We start from the raw sequence: 22,373 nt of genomic DNA on the forward strand, positions 1-22,373 counted from the left end.
ACATCACGCTGTCAGAGAAGAAACGCTTCCGGGAGAGCAGAGGAGGGCAGAGGGCAGAGGGCAGAGGGCAGCTATGTTAAGATTGAGAAGCCAGAGTGCATGAGGCACAGTGCGGGTGGAAACTGAAGTTCCAGGCAGAAGCCAGCTAGCAGGCAGGGGAAGGGACATTTGATGGGGTCTAAAGAGGAGGAGGCGAGGCCATGGGGTCCAGCTGGTCTGAGAAGGCCCACCTAGTCCCATGGGTACAGGACAGCGTGGGTCAGAACTGGGGATGGGTAAAGGAGAACACGGGGTTGACAGAGAGGGAGGGGGTATGGAGAAGAGCCGGCCTGTGTCCTGGGTAGTTGGGAAGGCGGGGGCAGGGCTGTAGGAGGGAGAACCGGGTGGAAATTCTCTGAGCTGAGGCCCACGCCCGTTGTTTATTTGTTTAACGTGCACAATGCCTCTAGGCTGGGCCAGAAGCACAAGGGGGGAGGCCCTGGGGTTTCTGGGGCAGATGCAATGTTTTCGGCTTCTGTCATCTTTACCTTGGAGCTTGGATGGTCGCGTGACCGGCCCAGACCCTGACCTTAGCCTCCCCAAGGGAGGCAGAGGCGAACTGTACACACTCTCCCTACCGGTGTCTCTTGGCCCTGGACTCGGCTTGGAGACTTGGTCCAAGTCCTCCCGAGCCTGGGGTGGGGAGGACTTTGTGTGTTGGGGAACGTGTGTCCTTCAGAATAATCCAGGGTCCTTTGAGTGCTTGGTGTCTTCATCCTCATGACAGCTCAAGGACACAGATAGGACTCTCTTCAGTATTTATTTATGTATTTATTTTTTATTTATTTATTTTTTTGGTTTTTCGAGACAGGGTTTCTCTGTGTAACTTTGTGCCTTTCCTGGAACTCACTTGGTAGCCCAGGCTGGCCTCGAACTCACAGAGATCCGCCTGGCTCTGCCTCACGAGTGCTGGGATTAAAGGCGTGTGCCAATGCCACCCAGCCTTCTCTTCAGTATTTAAATGAGGGACTGAGTGGGCAGAGGTACATAGGCCCTGCCCACGTAGAGCTCAGGTAGCTCCCACCCTGCTCTCTGAGCCATATCTTCCTCCTAGGTGAAACCTAAAAGGCTTTCCCTGCTCTAGTCCTCAGGCACCTGCTTCCTCAACCTCATGGCTGCATCTCGGCTGTCTGCCACTCCACAGAGTTGTCCAAATGAGTTAACACTGGCATTCCCAAACAGCGCTGTGCTTCCCGTTTGAGGGAGTGTGGGTCCACCATGCTGGCTTCTCCAAAGTTTGTTGGAAAAGCTATTATGTAGCAGGATGTGGTGGTGCATGCTTACAGTCCCAGCCCTTGGGAGACAGAGGCCAAAGGATACGGTCTCAAGACTATCCTCAGCCACATAGCAAGTTCAAGGCCAGCCTGAGCTAGGTAAGACCTTCTCTCAAAAATCAAACAAAGAAGAAAGAAAAGAGGAGGCGAGGGAGGAGAGGAGGAAGGAAAGCGCAGCTCTTTTGTTGTTTTCCGGGATCAGGGTCTACAGCCCCAGCAGGGTCCTAGAGACCCCCACGCCATGGGGAAGTGTGTGCAGTACAGACAACCAAACGCTCTCTCTCTGCTTCTCAGTGTGTGATGCATCTCCAACGTCAGTTAAGGCAATCAGGACAATACCCCAAGAACATGCCCGCAGGCCCAACTCAAGCTAGATGGTCCCTCACTGAGACTCTCTTCTCAGGAATAGGTTGTGCCAATTTGACAGCGAAACCAACTGTCACAACCAGCCATGTAAGGAAAAGGAGAGCGTACATCTACAGAAATAAGAACTCCAGGGGTCAGGATTGAGTGCTCCCCACAGGGGTTACAAATATCTCCAGCCAGTCCTGCACCCAGAGGGAAACTGGGTGGTGCTCTCAGGCACTCCTGTAGGGATTTGTAACCTGGATTTGATATACTGAAAGGGCTTGCCGTGTAGCTACGTGGGAGAGCACTTACCCAGCAGGTGCATTCAAACCCCAACACTTTAAAAATATTCACACCTTGAGTTGTAGCTGGAGTTTTCCTGGTCCTGCCTGGCCCACGGTCAGGACAAATCTCTCTCACCCGCCAGTCCCACAGCCGCTCAGACCCAACCGAGTAAACATGCTGAGACTTATATTGCTTACAAACTGTATGGCCACAGCAGGCTTCTTGTTATCTAGTTCTTACATCTTAAATTAACCCATTTCTATTAGTCTATAAGTTGCCTTGTTGCTCATGGCTTACCGGTATCTTAACATCTGCTTCTCATCATGGCGGCTGGCAGCGTCTCTCTGCCTTAGCCTTCCACTTCCCAGATAGAGTTGTTTTGTTTTATGAATGATAAAGGTTTCTGAACATTTGGTCACAGAAGATTTCAAAAGAAAAAGATGGGGAAACTAAAAAGCATTGGTGGGGGGCCTGCTAAAGGTGGGGTCAGGTAAAGGCATTTGCTGCCAAACCTGACATCGTGAGTTCAATTCCTGGAAGCTACATGGTAGAAGGAGAGAACCAATTCCCAGAGTTGTCCTCTGACCTCTCCTCTAACCTCAGGGCCTTCAAGCACATATGCATGCATGTGCCCTTACAAACATATGCACAATAAACACATGTTTTTTTCAAGGGGGAGGCTAAGATGATGTCAAGGCTAGCTTTGAACTCCACATCTTGCAGCTTCAGCCTTTGGGTGCACCACCAAGGCCAGTTACTCTATTTATCTCTGCTCTAATCTCAATAACTCTCTTCTTTCTGATTCTTTTAGATTTAGTTCGCTCTTTTTTGGCCTTTTCTCGCATCTTAAGCTAGAACATTAGGTACTGACTGTGCTGGCTGGTTTTACGTCAGCTTGACACAAGCCAGTCATTGAAATGGGGGAGCCTCACTTGAGAAAATGCCTCCATGAGATCCAGCTGTAGGGCATTTTCTTAGTGATTGATAGGGGAGGGCCCAGCCCATTGTGGGTGGTGCCATCCCTGGGCTGGTGGTCCTGGGTTCTATAAGAAAGCTGGCTGAGCTATAAGAAACCATGATGAGCAAGCCAGTAACCTGCACCTCTCCAGGGTCTCTTCATCAGCTCCTGCCTCTGGGTTCCTGCCCTGATTGAGTTCCCATCCTGGCATCTTTCAGTGATGGACTACAGTGTGGAAGGGTAAGCCAAAAAATAAACAAACAAACAAAAAAAAAAAAACTTCCCTTCCCAATGTACTTTTGGTCATGGTGTTTGATTACAGCAATAGAAACCCCACCTAGGACAGAAATTGGTACCAGGATTGTGGGGTATTGCTGTGACAGACCTGATCGTGTTGTTTATGGGAGGATTATGGAAAGACTTTGGAACTTTCGGGTAGAAAGGCCATTGAGTGTTCAAAGCTTGGTGAGTGTTCTGTGGGAGCATGGAAGATAAGAAGTGTTGAAAGAAGTGCAGAGGATGGAGGCCTGGCTTGTGAAATTCCAGAGGGAAGTTTGACAGTCACTCAGAGACTCTGTTGTGAGTTACAAATCTGTGGTTCTGGTCAGCTGGGATTGAAAAATCAGCTGTGATTAACAAGTGACCAGAACCAATAGAGTAAACCTTTGCTTCACCGAGACAATAGATGCTGGTCAGCTGGAGCTAAGAAACCAGTGATGATTAAGAAAAGACCGGCATCACTGAGGTGAAATCTTCTGGGAAGTGTTTCCTCAGAGTCAGCACACAGAAGCAGTGTTCCAGAGGTGGCCAAAGTTGTAAACAAAGTTGTGCTGCCTGGTTGTGCTGGCTAGTTTTACGTTAACCTGACACAAGCTAGAGTCATCTGAAAGGAGGGAACCTCATTTGAGAAAATGATCCTGTAAGATCTGGTTGTAGGCATTTTCTTGCCGGTGGTGGTGGTGCACACCTTTGATCCCAGCACTTGGGAGGCAGAGGGCGGATCTCTGTGAGTTCGAGGTCAGCCTGGTCTACAGAATGAGCTCCAGGACAGCCAGGACTGTCACACAGAGAAACCCTGTCTCAAAAAACCAACCAAACAAAAAGACAAAAACAAAAAATCTGGCTGTAGGCATTTTCTTAATTAATGACTGATGGGGGAGGGCCCAGCCCATTGTATGTGGTGCCGTCCCTGGGCTGGTGGTCCTGGGCTGTGGTGGTATTTTACTTGTACTGAAATATGATTTTAATTGTATGTCAATAAATAAAGTTGCCTGGGGGTCAGAGTTTTAGAGCCATAGCAAGTGCGTGGCGGCGGTGGCGCACGCCTTTAAGGACCTGGAGGGCGGTACATATAGGCAGTGACGAGGCAGTCACGTGTTTGGGTTTACAACCAATGAGAAGGCAGAACAGCTAGACTATATAAAGACATACACACAGGAAGTAGGCCCTTTTCGGAGAGCTCTCTTGGCTGAAGAGGATTGCTGAAGCAGGAAGGGTGAGGCTCTTAGCTCTGACCTCTTGGCTTTCTTCTCTGAATCGGCTCTGTGTTTCTTATTCAATAAGACGGTTGATTACATCTACACTGGGCTCTATGAGAAAGCAGGCTGAACAAGCCATAAGCTAGTAAGAGGCCCTGCTCTCTGGCCTCTGCACCAGTTCCTGCTTCCAGGTCCCTGCCCTGCTTAGGAGTTCCCAATCCTGACTTCCTCCAATGATGGAATCATAACTGGAAGTGAAAGCAAAAACCCCTTTCCTCCACAACTTGCTTTTGGTCATCATATTTCATCATAGCAATGGTAACCCTAACTAGGACATTGGAAATACAGGTATAGGTATATAGATATTGAGACAGTATCTCATTGTGTAGCCCTGCTTGCTCAAATTCACAAAGGTCCACCGGTCTCTGCTTTCTGAATGCTAGGATTAAAGACCTGTGCCACCACACCCAGCTAATAATTTTAATGTTTTGTGTGTGTGTGTGTGTGTGTGTGTGTGCACATGCACACATGTATGTGTCACAGTTTATGTGTAGAAGTCAAAGACAACTTCTTTCCTTCAACCTTGTGGGCTCCTGGGTCCAAATTGAGGTCATCAGGTTTATGGCTTTCAACTCACAGAGATCCGCCTGCCTCTGCCTCCTGAGTGCTGGAATTAAAGACGTCCGCTGCCGCTGCTGCCGCCACCACCACCACCACCACCACCACCACCACCACCACCACCCTAATTCTCCTCATGATTTATTCTTCGACGGGCTGCTATTAAGGAGTGGGTGTTTGGAGTTCCGAATATTCACCCTTTCCCATATGTATTTCTGACTCTGCCTTCCCAGTCGTGTCGTCCCCCCCCCCCCCCTGCTGCCTGTGTTCCTTGACTCATAGACCTCCACGTTTTCAAACCCGGGAATCCCGTCAGTCCTGTGTCCCAGCCATCATTGCATCTGCTCCTATTCTTTTGTCTCCCTCTTTCCTTTATAAGAACCCTCCATAAACTGAGGCATTTGAATGAAGCAGAATCCTCTCCATCTTGGGCTCTTCAGCTTAAGCGTCTCTGGTGAGTCCTTTTTACCACAGACGTGACCACACTCACAAGTGCAGGAATTAGGAAATTAGGATGCTGTATCACTTGCTTCTCTGTTACTGTGATAAAATGCCATGACCAAGAGCATATTACAGAAGGACAAGGGTCTATTTTGGCTTATAGTTCCAGAAGGGGAGTCATGATGGCAGGAGAAGCATGGCTCAGTGGTTAAGAACATTGGCTGCTCTTCCAGAGGACCTGGGTTTGATTCCCAGCTCCCACATGGTGGCTGATAACCAAGGGCATGGCATGCTTGTGGTTATACACATACATGCAGACAAACACTCATACACATAAATAAAAATAAGTCTCAAAAAAAAACCCTAAACAAACAAAAAACAACAATATTTTAAAAAATTAAAGGCCAGGTGGTAGTAGCTCACGCCTTTAATCCCAGCAGAGCCAGGCAGATCTCTGTGAGTTCGAGGCCAGCCTGGTCTACAGAGCAAGATCCAGGACAGGCACCAAAACTACACAAAGAAACCCTGTCTCGGAAAAAAAAAAAAAAATTAAGACGATGCCAACACTTGTTACCAGGTGTTATGGAATGGGTTGCACCTTCATATTTCCTGATGATGCTCACAGGAGAAACACAAGAATGAATGAATGAATGAATGAATGAATGAATGAATGAATTAGAGCTGGGAAACAGGAGTTGTGCTGTGATTAACCATGTATTATTAAAGCTCTGTATATTTTTCAATTTTGTATTATAGTAACACTTTGTGTGTTTTTCCCCCTTGGGGTAAGGATAAGAAGACAGAGGTTGTAGGGAATTGCCAGCGGGCATTGACTTACAGATGCCATGCTTTTGAAAGGGCACCCCCACACAAGGATTCCTTCCCTCCAGACATCCTGCCCTAGCCCTCTTCCTTCTCCTGGAGACAAAAAGCTTTCACAGCAAACTCCCAGCGGCAGCCAAAGAAAACAGAGCCAGGAAGAAGCAGCCACAGGCCAGGGAGGAAGAAGCAGGGTTCTGAAGCCTGACTGATAACATTCTTCAAATCAAAGCCACAGAGCCTGCCACAATGGTGAAGGGGCTCAGGGGACACCCAGAGCAGGTTGGCTGGAGGTCAGAAGGTCCCTGGCTTCCATCAGTCCAAGTCCCAGAGCTCCAAGCTGGATATGGAATGGGAAAAACAAATGCTTTTTTCTATACAGGTGAAGACACTCCATCCCCCGCCACACACATACACAAAATCCTGGGCCATTTATTTAACAAATGTAAACTGAAAATGTACACTGCCCTAGGAGGGCAGCCAGACCGCAGGAGGTTATGCACCTTGCTCCCTCACCGGCTGGCTCATTCCTAGCTCCCTTCCTCAGGCCACACATTCAGGGCAGTCTGATCACGACTTTGAGGCCTCCTTCCCTCAGATGGAGAAATGCCAGTATGCCACCTCTGCAGGGCACCTGTCACTTTTTTTCCCCTGCTGGATCCAAGTTGAGACTCTTAGTGTCTGGGCTGCTGTGGGAGCAGATGCTGTGTCTTTTGTGACTGTTCCCTTTCTGACCTGAAATTGCCTAAAGGAGCGACCAGCCTCCTCTGGGGCAGAGCATCACAGACGGCAGACTGTCACTAACGTGTCGGGAGCACTGGCCTGTTGGCCTGTAGCCTCGCTTCTCCTCGGCTTTTCAAAACACGTATGCTCTGAGGGCCTCGTGAGCCTGACTCTCCGCTGAGCGGAATCCAGTGAAACTGATCCTTAGGACGACTCATTGGCCAGGAAGGAAAGGAGCATTTCCTTCACTTCCCCTTGGAACTTCCACAGCACTTCCTCCCCACCCTTTCCTCCAAATCCCGGGTCACAGCGCCCCCTGGTGGAAGCATGCGGCAACGGCCTGGGAGAATGCAGCCGCAGTCTCCCACTCTCAAGGGCCCAGGGAAGTCAGGTTAAATTGGGGAGCAGAGCTGCAGCCTGGATCTAGGGGCCATTGGGGGTGAGGGTGGGGCGGACAGCATAGAGACAGACCTCCCTATAACCAGATATTGTGAGTTTCCAAGACAAGGTAGAAACTCCCAATTAAAACAACTGTTTGGGGCTGAAAGGATGTCTCCGTGGCTAAAGGGAGCATTCCTCGCTTTTCCGGAGGATTCAGGTCCAATGCCCGGCACCCACACCAGGTGACTTGGAACACCCTGTAACTTCAGCTCCAGGGGGATCCAAGGCCTCTGTAGGTACCTGCACTCACATGCCATTACCCACATGTACATATAATCTAAAAAAGTTTTAAAAATAGAAAACATAATTTCTACTCAGGGCCTATAATCCCAGTACTCTGGAGGCCAAGGCAGGAGGACTGATGTGAGTTTGAGATCATCCTGAACTATGTAGGAGACCCCGTTCCCAAAGAGAAGCCAAAAAATAAAAATTTCTGTTAAGCTAGTAATTTTTTTCTATTTGAGGCAAAATCAATTTTCCTAAAGGTATATATTCATTAACTTCCAGATTACCAATATTTGAACATTCTAGAAATTTTATTTCCCCAGACAACATGTAAAACCTGCACAGTGGGCCCTGGTCCCACCTGACAGGCCCTCCTGCTCACTACACTTCCCTGGTCATAACTATTTTTCTCAAGTTCAAAACAAAACAAAACCACTTTAGATGTCTCCAGAAAGTTGTTATGTTGTGCTGCCTCTGCTTTCAATTTTTGAAACTTCTATATTACCTTCAAAACCCCATTTATGTGCTTGCTCCCAGGGGTCTTTAAGGTAAACTAAGCTACTCAACCTTGCGCATAAACCCTAATCCCCAATCTCTGGAAAAACAGCTATTATATCACACACATTAGTTGCTTGTTACACATCTTTGTTTAAAAGTTTATTTAAGGTGCGGAAGTATTTTGCGGGCACATGTGTATGTATGTGTATCACATGTGTGCCTGTGCCCACAGAGGCCATTAGGTGGAGTCAGATCCCCTGGAACTGGAGTCACTGATGGTTGTGAGCCACCATGTGGGTGCTGGGAATCGAACCCGCGTCCTCTGGGAGAGCAGCACGCACTGTTAACCACTCTACGGTCTCTCCACCTCCTTTATACATCTTTTGATGTGTCTCCTGAGTTATCGGCTATAAAACTTCAAAGATACCTGCTAGGTGGAGTCAGGTAAGATTATCTGCTGCTGTTTTGTTCACCAGGAACCCAGTCTGACTTGAGGTAGGTAGGGTCATCTTGAGACATGTTTAAAAATAATTTTTTTTCTGAATATTTGAACCAATAATGACATTGTTTTGATTCAGAGTACAGACTGCCTTGGTATGTGAAAGTGAAGTTCCCCTCCTTCCTGAGTCTCCAGTCAGTTTCTTTGCTTTCTCTACTAGCAACTAACAGTGTTTACTCATGTTTTCAAATCCGCTGGATAAAGTCCACATTCCACTGCCTGGCGCGGCTCTGTCCTGCAGTTGTTTATCTGCTGGGGCCTTTCCTGTCCTCTGGCTCTCCCCAGGCTCTCCAGCAGAGGGACTCACAGGGCAGTGCTCAGTTCCTTTCCTGACCATTAGGCAGACCTCATGTCACTGTCTGGTACAGTGGGTGCCTGTGGCCTCTCTCTGTCTTCCCCAGGGTGAGCAGCTTGTTTCTCATGTGTGGACTTGCAGACTGTCAACCTCTGAAGATGGGAGGATACACATGGATGCTGAGAAGCCGAAAGGGAGTATGGAGGGCCATATCCAGCCAGATTCTTCCAAGGCCACATCTTCGACACCGTGTGAGCTATGCCAGCTCCTCCAGTAAAATGGCATGACCCCTGGCTGATAAGATCCTTCCTGACGAAGGCAGCAGGTGCCTCCCACATCAGCAGACCCTCTGAGACATGACTACTGACGGACTTGCGATGTGTGACTTGCGATGTGTGACGGCCTCTGACATTTCATGGTGAACGGATAGTAACCAAGCTTTGCAAATAGTTTGATGACATCCTCTGAAGAAGGTAGAAGAAGCTTCCTTGCTCAAGCAGAAGTCCTTCTGGAAGGAGAAAATCGTCTGTACAACCTTGAGAGAACTGTGGAGTCGACGTTAAAAAGAAACAATGCCCCACGCTGAGGCAGGTCAAGAGGACAGGCTAACTGCCCCTTAGTGAGATGCGTCCTTCTCCCTCAGGAGACCCTCCCTCCACACAGTTGCTGCTCACTGCCCCTCACTGCCAAGCCTGTCTGCATTCAAAGTTCTAACTCAGAAAGTGGAACCCTTTCTATCTCCCTTTTTCTAACGTCAACCCAAATCCTAACCCCGACACCCGAGTGGCTCCCTTTCCCTGAAGCCCTCCTTCCCCACATACCTGTTCTGTGTTCCCAGCCTCGAATTCAGACAGTATGACTTTCTCTTTTTGACTTTTCCATCTCCTCCTGGTCCTGCTGGTATCTCTCACTTATCTGCTCCCTTTTCTGTTTTTTTCTTTATTTCTGCCAAACTCTGGTAAAATTATCTTTGATTTTCCTTCTGTTTAAAAATTCTCCCATCAATGAGACAGAGCTGGCAGACAGGACCCTGTGTGCTCTTCCCTGTGTCTGAGGTTAATTTGAATTGTCAACTTGACACAGCCTAGAACTCAAGTGATGACTTATATTGTTCTATTATTAAATAAAACTCAGGAGTCAGATATTGGGGTAAAAACCTGATAGATCCAAAGAGCGATGGAGGAATGATCAGCTGATTCAGCCTCTCCACACTTCCAGAACAAAAAGACCCCGCACCTTTTCAAGTTCCCCCTACTACTTTCTGTGCCCTCCTATCTTGGTCCTCCAAAACATCTATGGCTAATTCCAGACAGCCAATCAGTGAAGCCACCCTCTGACTCAAGGTAAGCTTCATTACCAGTCTCAGAGTACCATCAGTGTGAACAAATACCTCAAAACATTTCCTCCACTTGTCTAAATAAAAAGGAAGGGTTTTAACTTTAACACAGTAAAACCATTTCAATAAGAACAATTATCAAGTAAGAATTACATTCACAATATTCAGCTCATTTGTATTTGGCAAATTTGAAGAAAATACTCTATTATCTATCTTGATGAGTCCAAAGTTTTGTACCTAGTTCACTTTCTGTCCTAATTTGTATTACCAATCAAAAACTATCTTTTTAGACATCAAAAACATTTTCTTAGATAAACAATTTAAGCTTTACGTCGCTCAATCTTATACACTTTACACCTCTTTTGTGAGTTTCTTTTCTGAATTTGATAACAAGGAAAGCTGTAACTATAACTATCTTGTCTTTAGCTCCATCAGAGACCTGAGGATATAATATTACCTGAGTAAATAGGGAGTGTGAAGTAATCATCTTCCAAAACTATAGAAATGAGAGAAGCAACTGGCTGCCTAGATAGTACTCAAAGTTCCTCTGCAGTGTTGTGGCGTCCATCTTCAGCTTACAGGCCTAGAATATCTGACAGAATCTTTTTTTGTGAGGGAGGAACTTTGAGAGACTGTCCTACCTTGTCTTGGTAAAGTTCAGCAATTGCTTTCTGCACCCTGCTTGTCCAGTTTGGACAGCATACTGTCAGCAGTTGAGGCAAGGGCAGTTTCTTGCCCAGTGGCTAACTTCACCACAATGAAAGCAAACTCCATATGGAGGTTCTTTGATGCCCATCAGCCTTTTTTGAAGTTAATTGGTACTGCCAGGAACAGATATGTCTTACTGTCATGAAAAGTCTTATGATATTAAAACATTTTAAATGCCATATTCTATAGGTCTCTGAAGTGTTTGAAGACCACCTATCTATCTAAAATGTATCTGTTTGACCTTTAAAACATACCTAACATGGCCTCAACTTTGATTGTTCTAGATGACTAGCTATTAACCTGTATTTCTTAATTATCCTAAATAGTTTGTAATAATTTTCAAGGACTAGAACTTTACATTACATCATTAAATGAGCTGCATAGGTACAATACCTTAAACAAAAGTAGAAACACATATATAGTATAACAAAAATAACCTTAAATTTGTATCAATATATGAAAATCCATACCAATATAAAATATTTGAGATTAGTTGTTGCTTTTTTTAGTTAAAAAGTAGATTCAATAATCTACCCTTTTTTTCCTACCATTCCTATATCCCTCCTTTTTTCTTTTCAGAACAAGATCCCTGAATCTAATCTCCTTTGCTTAGCTTCCTCCCTGATCATGACCAATAACAACTTGCAACCAACCCCCCTAAATGATGATAAACATCCATAATCCATTGAATGGCCAAAAACCACCCATCCTACCTCTTGGGAATGTGATCGTCATGTTCTTAAAATTACTTCCTGTTGTCTGGGGACAACTGCATTTTTAAGGGACCCTGAGAAAATTGGGATAATGGTCAAGTCCTGGGAGAGCTAGCTGTTGTCCAGTCTTGATGTGATGGGAAAGTGCAAGACTTATCTGAAGTCCTGACTCGAATAGTCTCTAAGGCTGGACCATCTTAGCTAACCACCTGAGCAGTTTGTAGTCCAAAGCTAATCTCTGGGTGGTGTTTGTCAACTTAGTGGTATTTCCACAATCCAGGTGAATTAATTGTTGCAGGGCCCCATCATCATCTTGGAAACCTCCAAGGTTGCTGTTAGGAATGGTCACAGTTCACTGCAGAAAACTTAAACAATTTAAATGTCATATGCAGTAGATCTCTGAGAGATTAAAGGACCACAATCTGTTAAATACATCTTGGGTACACAAACTTAGTTCCTAGTTACCTGCTTCAGATTTAAGCCCAAAATCATGAATGGGAAGCTAGATGAAGCCTAATTTTAGAATTAGTATTCTGGGTTTTTTCTTTTTTCTTTTTGTTTTTTTGAGACAGGGTTTCTCTGTGTAGCTTTTCGTCTTTCCTGGATCTCGCTCTGTAGACCAGGCTGGCCTCGAACTCACAGAGATCTCCCTGCCTCTGCCTCCCAAGTGCTGGGATTAAAGGCATGTGCCACTGCTGCCGCCACCACCCAGTAGAATTAGTATTCTATATGAACATTAATATCATGACATAAAGTTTAAATATGTATAATGATTTTATAAATCTTGAGATAATATTTATACCTTAAGAAAAATTTTAAAGAGTCAAAATAAAACCAAAGGATTATAAGATTTGTAGGAATAGAATAGTCCCTTAATTTTGTTATTTCCTCTGTCCCATATCAGGTGGCTCTTCTGACATGAGACAGAGATTTTGGATTTTTCTTTAACAAGCATGCTTGGGTATATAAAGGAGAGAGTCACATTCCAGTTCCAAAGCCAGTTTTAATTCTTAATTGAATAAAGACGACAAAAAGACCATTTGCCTTATAAGTCTGTAGAGAACAGCAGAAACAAACATTTGGGAAGATTTATGAAATTCTATCCTGTTGGAAGTGCGCTGTACCATCAGGCCAGTTTACTCAGCCAGCCATGAACAAGCCAGTAAGCAGCACCCCTCTGTGGTCTCTGCATCAGCTCCAGGTTCCTGCTCTGTTTGGGTTCCTGTCCTGACTTCCTTCCATTGTGGACCACAATGAGAAAGTATAAGTCAAATACATCCTTTCCTTGCTTTGGTCATGGTGTTTCATCATAGCAATGGTAACCCTGACTAAGAGACTGTAACTTGGAACTGTGATCTAAAATTCACATTTTGTGCTCTAAGTTACCTTACTTCAGGTATTTTATCATAGTCACAGCAATGACACAGGACCCCATCACTGTCACAGCCTCAAGTGCAGCATCCTTCATCATGCAGCAGGGCCGGGAGGGAGATTGCTCCCCAGCTGAGAGCTCTTCACCACCTGTCCTCACTGCAAACCCAAGTCTCACTCAGTAGCAATGTGCTCCCCTCTTTGCAGAAGGAGGCACTGGACTAGCACACAAGTGACCATAGAGCTTCCCGGCCCTAGGGCACATAGCTGATTTCCTCTCAGAATGGACAAGGCATGGAAGGAAGCCCTGTTAGCAAAGGTTAGTGTCTTTAGGGCCAATCCACTGTTGACACTGTAAAGTTAGACTTTCCACTCTGAAAGGTTCAAAGGCAGACTCTGCAGCGAGGTGAATTCAGTCTCCTCGGGTTCTGCCCAGCTTCCTCCAAAGGTAACTGATGGCTTTCTAATTTGAGCTCCTGCCTCACGTGTCAAATGGTTAAATTGTAAAACCCAGTGTGTTTCTTTTGTCACCAGAATCATTTTAGGTCAGATTAGTATTATTATTAATTTTGTTTTATTTTTCAGGCCAAGGTTTCTCTACATAGCCCTGGGTATCCTGTTACTCACTCTGTAGACCAGGCTGACCTTGAATTTATAGAGATCCGCCTGCTGGGATTAAAGGTGTGTGCCACCATTTCCTGGCCCTAGGCCAGATTCTTAATGACACCATTAAACACAGAGTTGATTGGAGGCAACACAAAATCCACTATGAATGATGAGGTCCCAACGACTTTGTTCTTAAACTTTTGCTCTACTGTGATGGTAGTATAATGTGAACAATGGCTGCCTTCTTAAAAATTAGCATTGTAGGGTGTAGTTGGAGTTTCCTTTGGGCCACCAGCTCACAAATAACAACATGGAGACTTCTCACTAATTATGAAAGCTAGGCCTTATCTTAGGCTTGTTTTCAACTAGCTCTTACAAGTTAAAGTAACCCATTTATATTAACCTACATTCTGCTATGTAGTGTTACCTTTCTCCACATTGCCCATCCTGCTTCCTCCCCATCTGGCGGGCGACTCTGCCTTTTTTCTTCCCAGAGTTCTCTCTGTCCCCAGAAGTCCAACCTAACCCTCTTCCTGCCTAGTTATTTGCCATGCAGCTCTTTATTAAACCAATCACAGATCTTCACACAGTGTAAAGAAATATTCTGCAACAGTAAGAGTCTGGAGAGACGGCTCATTGAGTAAGAGCACTGGCTGCTCATCCAAAGGACCCTGGGTCAGTTCCCAGCACCTACATGGCAGCTCACAACTGCCTGTAACTCCAGTTCCAGGTCATCTGACACCTTCACACAGAGACACCAGCAGGCAAAACATCAATGCACATAAAATAAAAAGAAATCATTAGAAAATTATTGTATTTCCTAAAGTTTCAAATTCAAAACTAGGGCCTGTGAGGCAGACTGTCCAGTCATTGCTGTGGACTAATACCAGTACCCTGCCTGCAGCAGGGCTGGAATGCGGGAGCTTGCTGAAGCCAAGCACTCAGTGAGTAAACACTCCCTCACGATTGCTCATTCTCTCCCCATAGTTTCGACCAAAAGGGGGAAGAGAAAAGCAGATAGATGACTAGTGACTCTTCAGTGTCCCATCGGCTGCCACCACAGACAAAGGTGATTGACAGGAGTGACTCTCTATTCCAAAGTCACCGTCCCTAGCACCGGGATGAGGGGATTTAGGCAGGACACATAATGGGTAATGGTGAGCTCACAAAACAGAGAACTGGCAGTCTCTATGGCAAAGGCCCTCCCTAGTCTGATCAAAGAGCCAAGCAACAGCCTAGATCTGAGAACTCTAGCATCTATAGGTGATGTCTTAGCAATGTGCCCCATCACTTTACAATCAGGGCAGCTGGAGCCCAGAAGGTTCAACTTATCTGTCCTGGTAGCTATTTCTTCTTGGATAACTCAACAAACGCTCATTCTCACCAGCAAGGGCTCACCATCTCCATCTTCTCCCAGACCAGTCTTTTATCTTAGGTTTTCAGTCTCCGGAGTGTGGTTCACCCACACCCATCCCAGACGGCTGTGCTGTGGAGCTGGGGGCCACCATGTCTTGCTACTTCCACCTGTCTATGTTACTCAGTCCACATCTATCCTCAGTGTTTCCCCTGGTTTGGGATGACTTCAGCTGGAGCCAGGGTTTGGGGTCTTATTCAGTCATTCCTTCCCAGAGCAATCGGGTGAACTTTTCAACACCCACTCTGTCCATGCTTTTCAGGTGTCAACATATTAAATCAAGACAAGTGACATTTCCATCTGCCCTCACTGTCCCCCTCACCAAATGCGCTGGAACATTCTAACCAAGCTGAGCAAAGAGCGGTCTGACTGTGTCCCGGTCTCCCTCTTCCAGCTTCTTCAGGCCGTTACTCAGGCTGTTTGTGTACAGAATTCCTTCCTCCACCCCGTCCCCACTCCTCCTGCAGCTTACATCACAGTTTAAAAGTTCTATCTTGGCTGGAGAGATGGCTCAGTGGGTAAAGCATTTGGCATGTAAGTCTGTGGACCTTGGTTCGGATCCCTAGAATCCACATAAAGACAGGTGTCTGCTGTAGTGAGATGGGAGAATCACCAGAAACTCTAGGGCCAGCTTGCCTGGCCTACACAGTGATGAACAAGAGACCCTGTTCCAAGGTGGAAGGCAAGGATCGATAGTAGAGGTTGTCCTTGAACCTTCACACTCATGCCATGGCACGCCTATACACACACACACACACACACACATACACACAAAACACACCTACACACACAAACACACAACACACACACAAAACACACCTACCCACACACAAACACACAACACACACACAAAACACACCTACACACACACAAACACACAACACACACACAAAACACACCTACCCACACACAAACACACAACACACACACAAAACACACCTACACACACAAAAAACACACACACACAAACACACAACACACATAAAACACACCTACCCACGCACAAACACACACACCCCTACCCACACACAAACACACAACACACACACAAAACACACCTACACACACATCTACACACCTACACACACATCTACACACCTACACACACACATCTACACAGCTACCCACACACAAACACATAACACACACAAAACACACCTACCCACACACAAACACACAACACACAAAACACACCTACACACACACAAACACACAAAACACACCTACACACACAAACACACCTACCCACACACAAACACACAACACACACACACAACACACACCTACACACACATCTACACACCTACACACACATCTACACACCTACACACACACATCTACACAGCTACCCACACACAAACACATAACACACACAAAACACACCTACCCACACACAAACACACAACACACAAAACACACCTACACACACAAACACACAAGACACACCTACACACAAACACACCTACCCACACACAAACACACAACACACACAACACACACCTACACACACACACACACACCTACACACACACACACACACACACACACACACACACACACGAGCTCTGTCTTGACCAGGCTGTCTGTCTGTCACTGTCCCGTGGACTTTCAGATGGGCTGTCAGTCACACAGATGGACAGGCGCTTCATCTAACTTTAAATCTAAGGAGAAGCCTGGTGAAAGGTCAGTGCGTGTACTGAAGGGAACAGATAAACTAAAGAGACATGGGGTTGGCTGGACAGCTCCGTGAAGAGCACCGGCTGTTCTTACAGAGGACCTGGGTTCAGGTTCTAGTACCCACGTGGTAGATCACAACCATCTGTAACTCCAGTTCTAAGAGACTGGTGTCCTCTTTGGCCTCTTCAGGAACCAGGCATGCACCATGTGCACATACATACATACGTACACTCATATACATAAAATAAAAATAAATTTATTTAATTTTATTTTGTCAGGCATCATGGCTTATACCTTCAATTCTGGCACTTGGGAGGCAGAGTCAGGCAGGTCTCTGTGAACTTGAGATCAGCCTGGTCCACCTTTTGAGTTCTGGGTCAGCCAAGGCTACAGTGAGACCCATCTTAATTTGTTTGTTTGCAATAAAGAGACATTTAGCCTGCCAGGAGACCCACTTCTAGTGTGGGCCATGACTTTATAGGCATGAAGCTCTGACCCTCCTCAGGACTGGGCCACAGGATGCTGGAGAGTAGGGCAGAGAGTGAGGCCAGGAAAACCTCACAAAACTAGCATATGAAAAGAGCACATCGCCAAAGAAGCAGCTGGAATGACCTTCCCCACCCCACACAAAATCCACTAATTCCAGCCACTGTCCTATAGAGCAGTGGTTGTCAGCCTGTGGATTGTGACCCCTTCGGGGGTCAAACGATCTTTTACATATCAGATATACTGCATATTAGATATTTACATTATGATTCATAACAGCAAATTACAGTTATGAGGTAGCAACAAAATAATTTTGTGGTTGGGGTCACCACAGCATGAGGAACTGAAGTAAAGGATCGCAGCGTTAGGAAGGTTGAGAACCACTGCTCTAGAGTATGGAGGTGAGCTATGGGTCATTGTAATACTGCAACCCACACTCCTGCCAAGAGATTTAAGGCTCATTGTCTCTGGTGACAGTCCAAGCAACAGAGGAATACTTCAAAATTCTACGTCCTTAGATTTTTAATTTAAAATTTTTATTTCAAGTGTATGGGTGTTTTGCCTGCACGTATGCCTGAGCATCACCAGTGTTCTGGATATCTACAGCGGCCAGAAGCGGGTGTTGGATCCTCTGGAACTGGAATTTGTAGACAGTTGTGAGCCTCTGTGTAAGTGAAGAGAGCCCAACCTGGGTCCTCTGCAAGAGCAGCCAGTGCTCTTAACCGCTGAACCCTTTCTCCAGACCCTAATATTATTATTATTATTATTATTATTATTATTATTATTATTATTATTGCATTTATCCCCACTGTGTGCGTGCGTGTGTGTGTGCGCGTGCGTGTGCGCGTGCGTGCGTGTGTGTGTGCGTGTGTGTGCGCGCGTGCGTGCGTGTGCGCGCGTGCGTGTGTGTGCGCGCGTGCGTGTGTGTGTGCGCGTGCGTGCGTGTGTGTGTGTGTGTGTGTTCGCGCGCGCGCGTGCGTGCGTGCGTGCGTGTGTGTGTGTGCGCGTGCGTGTGTGTATAAGACTTGGTCCCCCACCTCCCCCCACCACGGGGGTCCCAGGGACTGAACTCAAGTCATCAGTGTTGGCACCTTGACCTGTAGAGCTCCTTTCCACGCATGAGTTAATCATTGACGTTTCTGAGTCAGGGTCTGGCTATCATAGTCCACGATGGTCTTGAACTTAGAGCTACCCCCCCCCCCCCCCCCCCCCCCCGCGCTGCAGCCTGATTTTTAAATCCTGTTTAGAAAGTTGTCTAAGAACGTTCTTAGACAGGTCCTCCATTCTGGTTTCCTCAGGACGCATCTGAATTGGCCTATGTGCCTGTCACCCTGGGTCACGTTGCTAGAAGCCACTCCAGTCATCTCGTCTCTCCACCTGCCCAGGCTTAGGTCGAGCGTTCAAGAAAGTTCCGTGATCTTCTAGAGACCTGCCCAAAGTTGCTCCCACGAAATCTTCCATTCTTCCTTTCAGTGCAACTTCCGGTGCAACTGAGTGCGCTCCTTTTAGAAGCAAAAGGGTAAATGAATGTAGAGGGCTGGAGGGTCACTTGGCAAGGGGGCGGGATCGCGTTAAAACGGGGGTGGGGGTGGAGTGCGGTGAAGAGGGGAAACAAAGGCAAAGTAAAATAAGAGTGACCACCCCAAGGCAAGGCTGCCACCCGCGATGGCCTAGGACCTGGCTGGGCCACGGGTCGCGACTTCAGCTGCAGGGGTTTGACAGGCGGTGCGGCTGCGCCAACTCTGGCTCCTCCCACCCATCCGGAGCCTTAAGCCCCGCCTCGCCATCGCGCCGGGGATCCCAGGCCTGCACCGGGTAGTTTAACATGGGTGCCTCCAGCTCCTCGGCTCTGGCTCGCCTCGGCCTCCCCGGGCAGCCGCGGTCCACCTGGCTCGGCGTCGCCGCGCTAGGACTGGCCGCGGTGGCGCTGGGGACCGTGGCCTGGCGTCGCGTGCGTCCCCGGCGGCGCCGGCGGCTGCAGCAGGTTGGGACAGTGTCGAAGGTCTGGATCTACCCGATCAAGTCCTGCAAGGGGGTGTCGGTGTGCGAGACCGAGTGCACGGCCATGGGGCTGCGCTGCGGCAAAGTGCGCGACAGGTACGAGACGGGCCGGGACGAGGGAGGTGGGGTCTTGCCTGTCCCGGCTTGGAAGTGTGAGCCCTAATCCGGGCGCCCCTCGGTGAGTGTAAACTTTATGAGCCGAAGCATGGAGAAATTCGTGAGAGGGGTTCTACGCTGCAAGCTGCGTTCTCTCCAAACCAAGAAAGCAAGGGTTTGCTGCATCTGGGAAACACGCACACACGTGGGAAAGAGCTGTCACCAACTGTTAACACGGGGCACATTTGTGAGCATGTTCAAGTTGAAATCATAGTTTGTAAGTTCAAAAATGGCAGGGGGGAGGCCTTCCGGGAGGAGAATTTTAGCTTTACAATATGCTAGTTTACTCTAGAGTGGAGCAGAGCGCCTTGATTTTGATCCCTCCCCTTTCCACTATCAAGACAACTGCGGGTTGCTGGCAGAATTCCCTGGGCTCTCGACTTTTGATCCTTTAGCTGTGAGGCCTATGCTTCTTGGTAAGGTAGTTTTGGAAAAGTGGATTAGGGCAATCCTGGACACCTGGACGAGAGAGAGAGAGAGAGAGAGAGAGAGAGAGAGAGAGAGAGAGAGAGAGAGAGAGAGAGAGAGAGAGAGAGAGAGAGAGAGAGAGAGAGAGAGACACTCTCTTCTGTCACATGACCAACCTGGTTGTCTGCCCAGCTCTCCTACCTGTAGGATACTAGAAATACAAAAAGCCATTGGCTGAATGTTTTCAAGAGCGTTGGGTCCTTCCTTCCCTCTAGTTCTGGTGACCGCTTTAAGCAGTAAGGAGCGGAATTACATGATTTGCGGAGTAGGGGAGGGGGTAGTGAAATAATCATAAAGGAGGTTAGAATGAAGAAAAGCAAAGACATTTTGCTGGCACAGAACAAATATATAGATCAGGAAACAGGCTCAGGCAGACTGGGTGAGAGTTCTGCAGAAGGAGGGCCAGCCTGGGCTTGTATGACGTCCAGCTGTTACTGTGACTAAGGGTGAACCCTTGGAAAGCCTAGCTCAAGAGACACAACTGAGCACATAGATATTTCTCAAACCTTGAATGGTGGTGTTAGGGTTAGCAAAGTTGTTCCCCGAGGCAGATTCAGCGTCACATGTGTCCTGGTGGCGGTGTACCCCACCCATCTCCTTGTCCTCACCCCACAGCGGGTTCGATTTTTATGCTATCAAAGGGAATGCCTGTACCCTTCTCTTACAGGTGGGTGGTCCTCACCAGGCTGAGCACATAGAATTCATTCTTATAATTAGAATGTCTTCTTCTATGGTGGACATGGTAGTTGTACTTCTGTATCTGGGCAAAGGAGGGAGTTTGCAAATGGGTCATTTGAGGAACCAGCAGAGGTCATGTGCTGCCCATGTGTTTATCCCAGGACACCTGTGTGTACCGACCCTTGAAGACAGTTGTCCTAAAAGAAATGCTGGCTCCTGATGCATTGGAAAATGTCATCTGAAGTGTCTTATGTGAGGGCTTTGCAGCTCATGGGCTTTCCATTCCTTGATCCTGTCCTACATTTCTAATGCTGGGGAGGTTTTGTTTGTTTTAAATTATCATTTTCTGATGGTCTGGGGGTGTAGGTCAGTCAGTAAAAGAGAGTGCTCGCCTAGTGTGCATGAAGCCCTGGATTTTATCCTCCAGCATATAAGTGAGGCATGGTGGCACATGCCAGTAATCTCCACACAGCAGGGTCAGAAGTTCAAGGTCATTCCCAAGCTGGCATAGATCAAGACCAGCCTGGGCTGTATGAGAACTTGTCTGTATACTGAAACAAAATAAAATATTGTCTTTTCCCAAGAGAGTCCCATTCCTGTCCAGATGAACTCACATCCCCAAGAATGAAGGAGACTTTTGTAGCGTGTTGAAGTCTCCCCTGGGTGATTTGTCTGCTGTAATTAAAAGGGTTTTTACAGACTGCTGTGAAGGGGAGGATGCTTAGAGCTTATTACAGTGTGAAGGATAAGAGCTCGTGCTTGAGGCTGGAAAGACCTTGGATACTGGGTACTGGATGTTGTCCAAACACAGGAGTGCTGAAGCTCAGAACACTAACCTGAGGAGGCTGACACAGCTGCTTTCCTTCCCATTTAAGAACGTGAGGGTATCTCTCAGGTGACCACTATCCACCTGTGTTTCTTCAGATCATCAGGGGACGTCTGCTCACCATTAAGACTATCATGGCCTCCTTGTAAATATTGCTAGTGTAGAGAGAAAATGTGTCCTTTGCCCCTTCCTGCTTTTCTGCTTCCTGAGGGTTCAATAAAATAAATAGAACTGGATGTTTCTCTTGTTTTGAGCAATAAATTCTTCCCTCCCTCCTTCCCTCCCTCCCTCTCTCCCTTCCTTTCTTTTTTTCTTCCAGAGAACCTCACTGTGTAGCTGTGGCTGGCCTGAACTTGCTGTATAGACAAGGTTGTCCTTGAACTCACAGGGATGCACCTGCCTCTGCTTCCTAAGTGCTGGGATTACAGGTTCTCATCACCATGCCCAGCACGAGCAATACATTCTCAAGATGATGTGGTCTGGAGTGGAGGAAAAGTCAGTGACATGAATATATGATTGGCACTGGGCTAAATCCTGTCCTGTAAGTTAGCCCGTCTAAGGTTGGTTTTGTGGGCTAGATGTGAATGTCTCCATCCCTTGGACCTAAGAAGTCAGTATTAGACAGGATGAGTATGTCAGCTGGGATCACAAACCCAGCCTGTTCTGGGGGTTTTGAATTCAGACTACAGCATTCACTCTTTTCTGTGAAAAAACTAGTGTGTGATACAGGAATGTGAGAAGTGCAGGAGACCTTGAACAAAGGCATTTAACCTCTCCGAGCCTCAGTTTTGTTTGAAAAAAAAAATGAACTTGAGCTTTATTTATCAAAGGGTGATTACTATTCAGAAGCAGGCTTGCCAGCCAGAACTCTGCTTAATGACTGGTGTTTTCCTCCCCGAGAGCAGCACAACCATTGGTATTTCTGGAGGGCAGGGAAAGAGCCTCTTTGTTTAATTTGTGTCTGGATTTTCCTCTGTACTGCCCGGTGCTTC

At 47.0% G+C, this 22,373-nt stretch overlaps 1 protein-coding gene across 1 annotated transcript in view; it reads left to right on the top strand.

Moving 5' to 3' along the window:
- Positions 1 to 19,040: 19,040 nt before the first annotated feature.
- LOC131925200 (mitochondrial amidoxime reducing component 2) overlaps positions 19,041 to 22,373 on the top strand; it is a 36,261-nt gene continuing 32,928 nt past the window's right edge. Inside the window, exon 1 of the mRNA XM_059280486.1 lies at positions 19,041 to 19,349. Coding sequence (XP_059136469.1) covers positions 19,078 to 19,349 — 272 coding nt within the window. The 5' untranslated portion in view covers positions 19,041 to 19,077. The remainder of the gene's footprint in view (positions 19,350 to 22,373) is intronic.

Source organism: Peromyscus eremicus, chromosome 15 (assembly GCF_949786415.1).
Source record: "Peromyscus eremicus chromosome 15, PerEre_H2_v1, whole genome shotgun sequence".
NCBI classification, from domain to species: Eukaryota; Metazoa; Chordata; class Mammalia; order Rodentia; family Cricetidae; genus Peromyscus; species Peromyscus eremicus.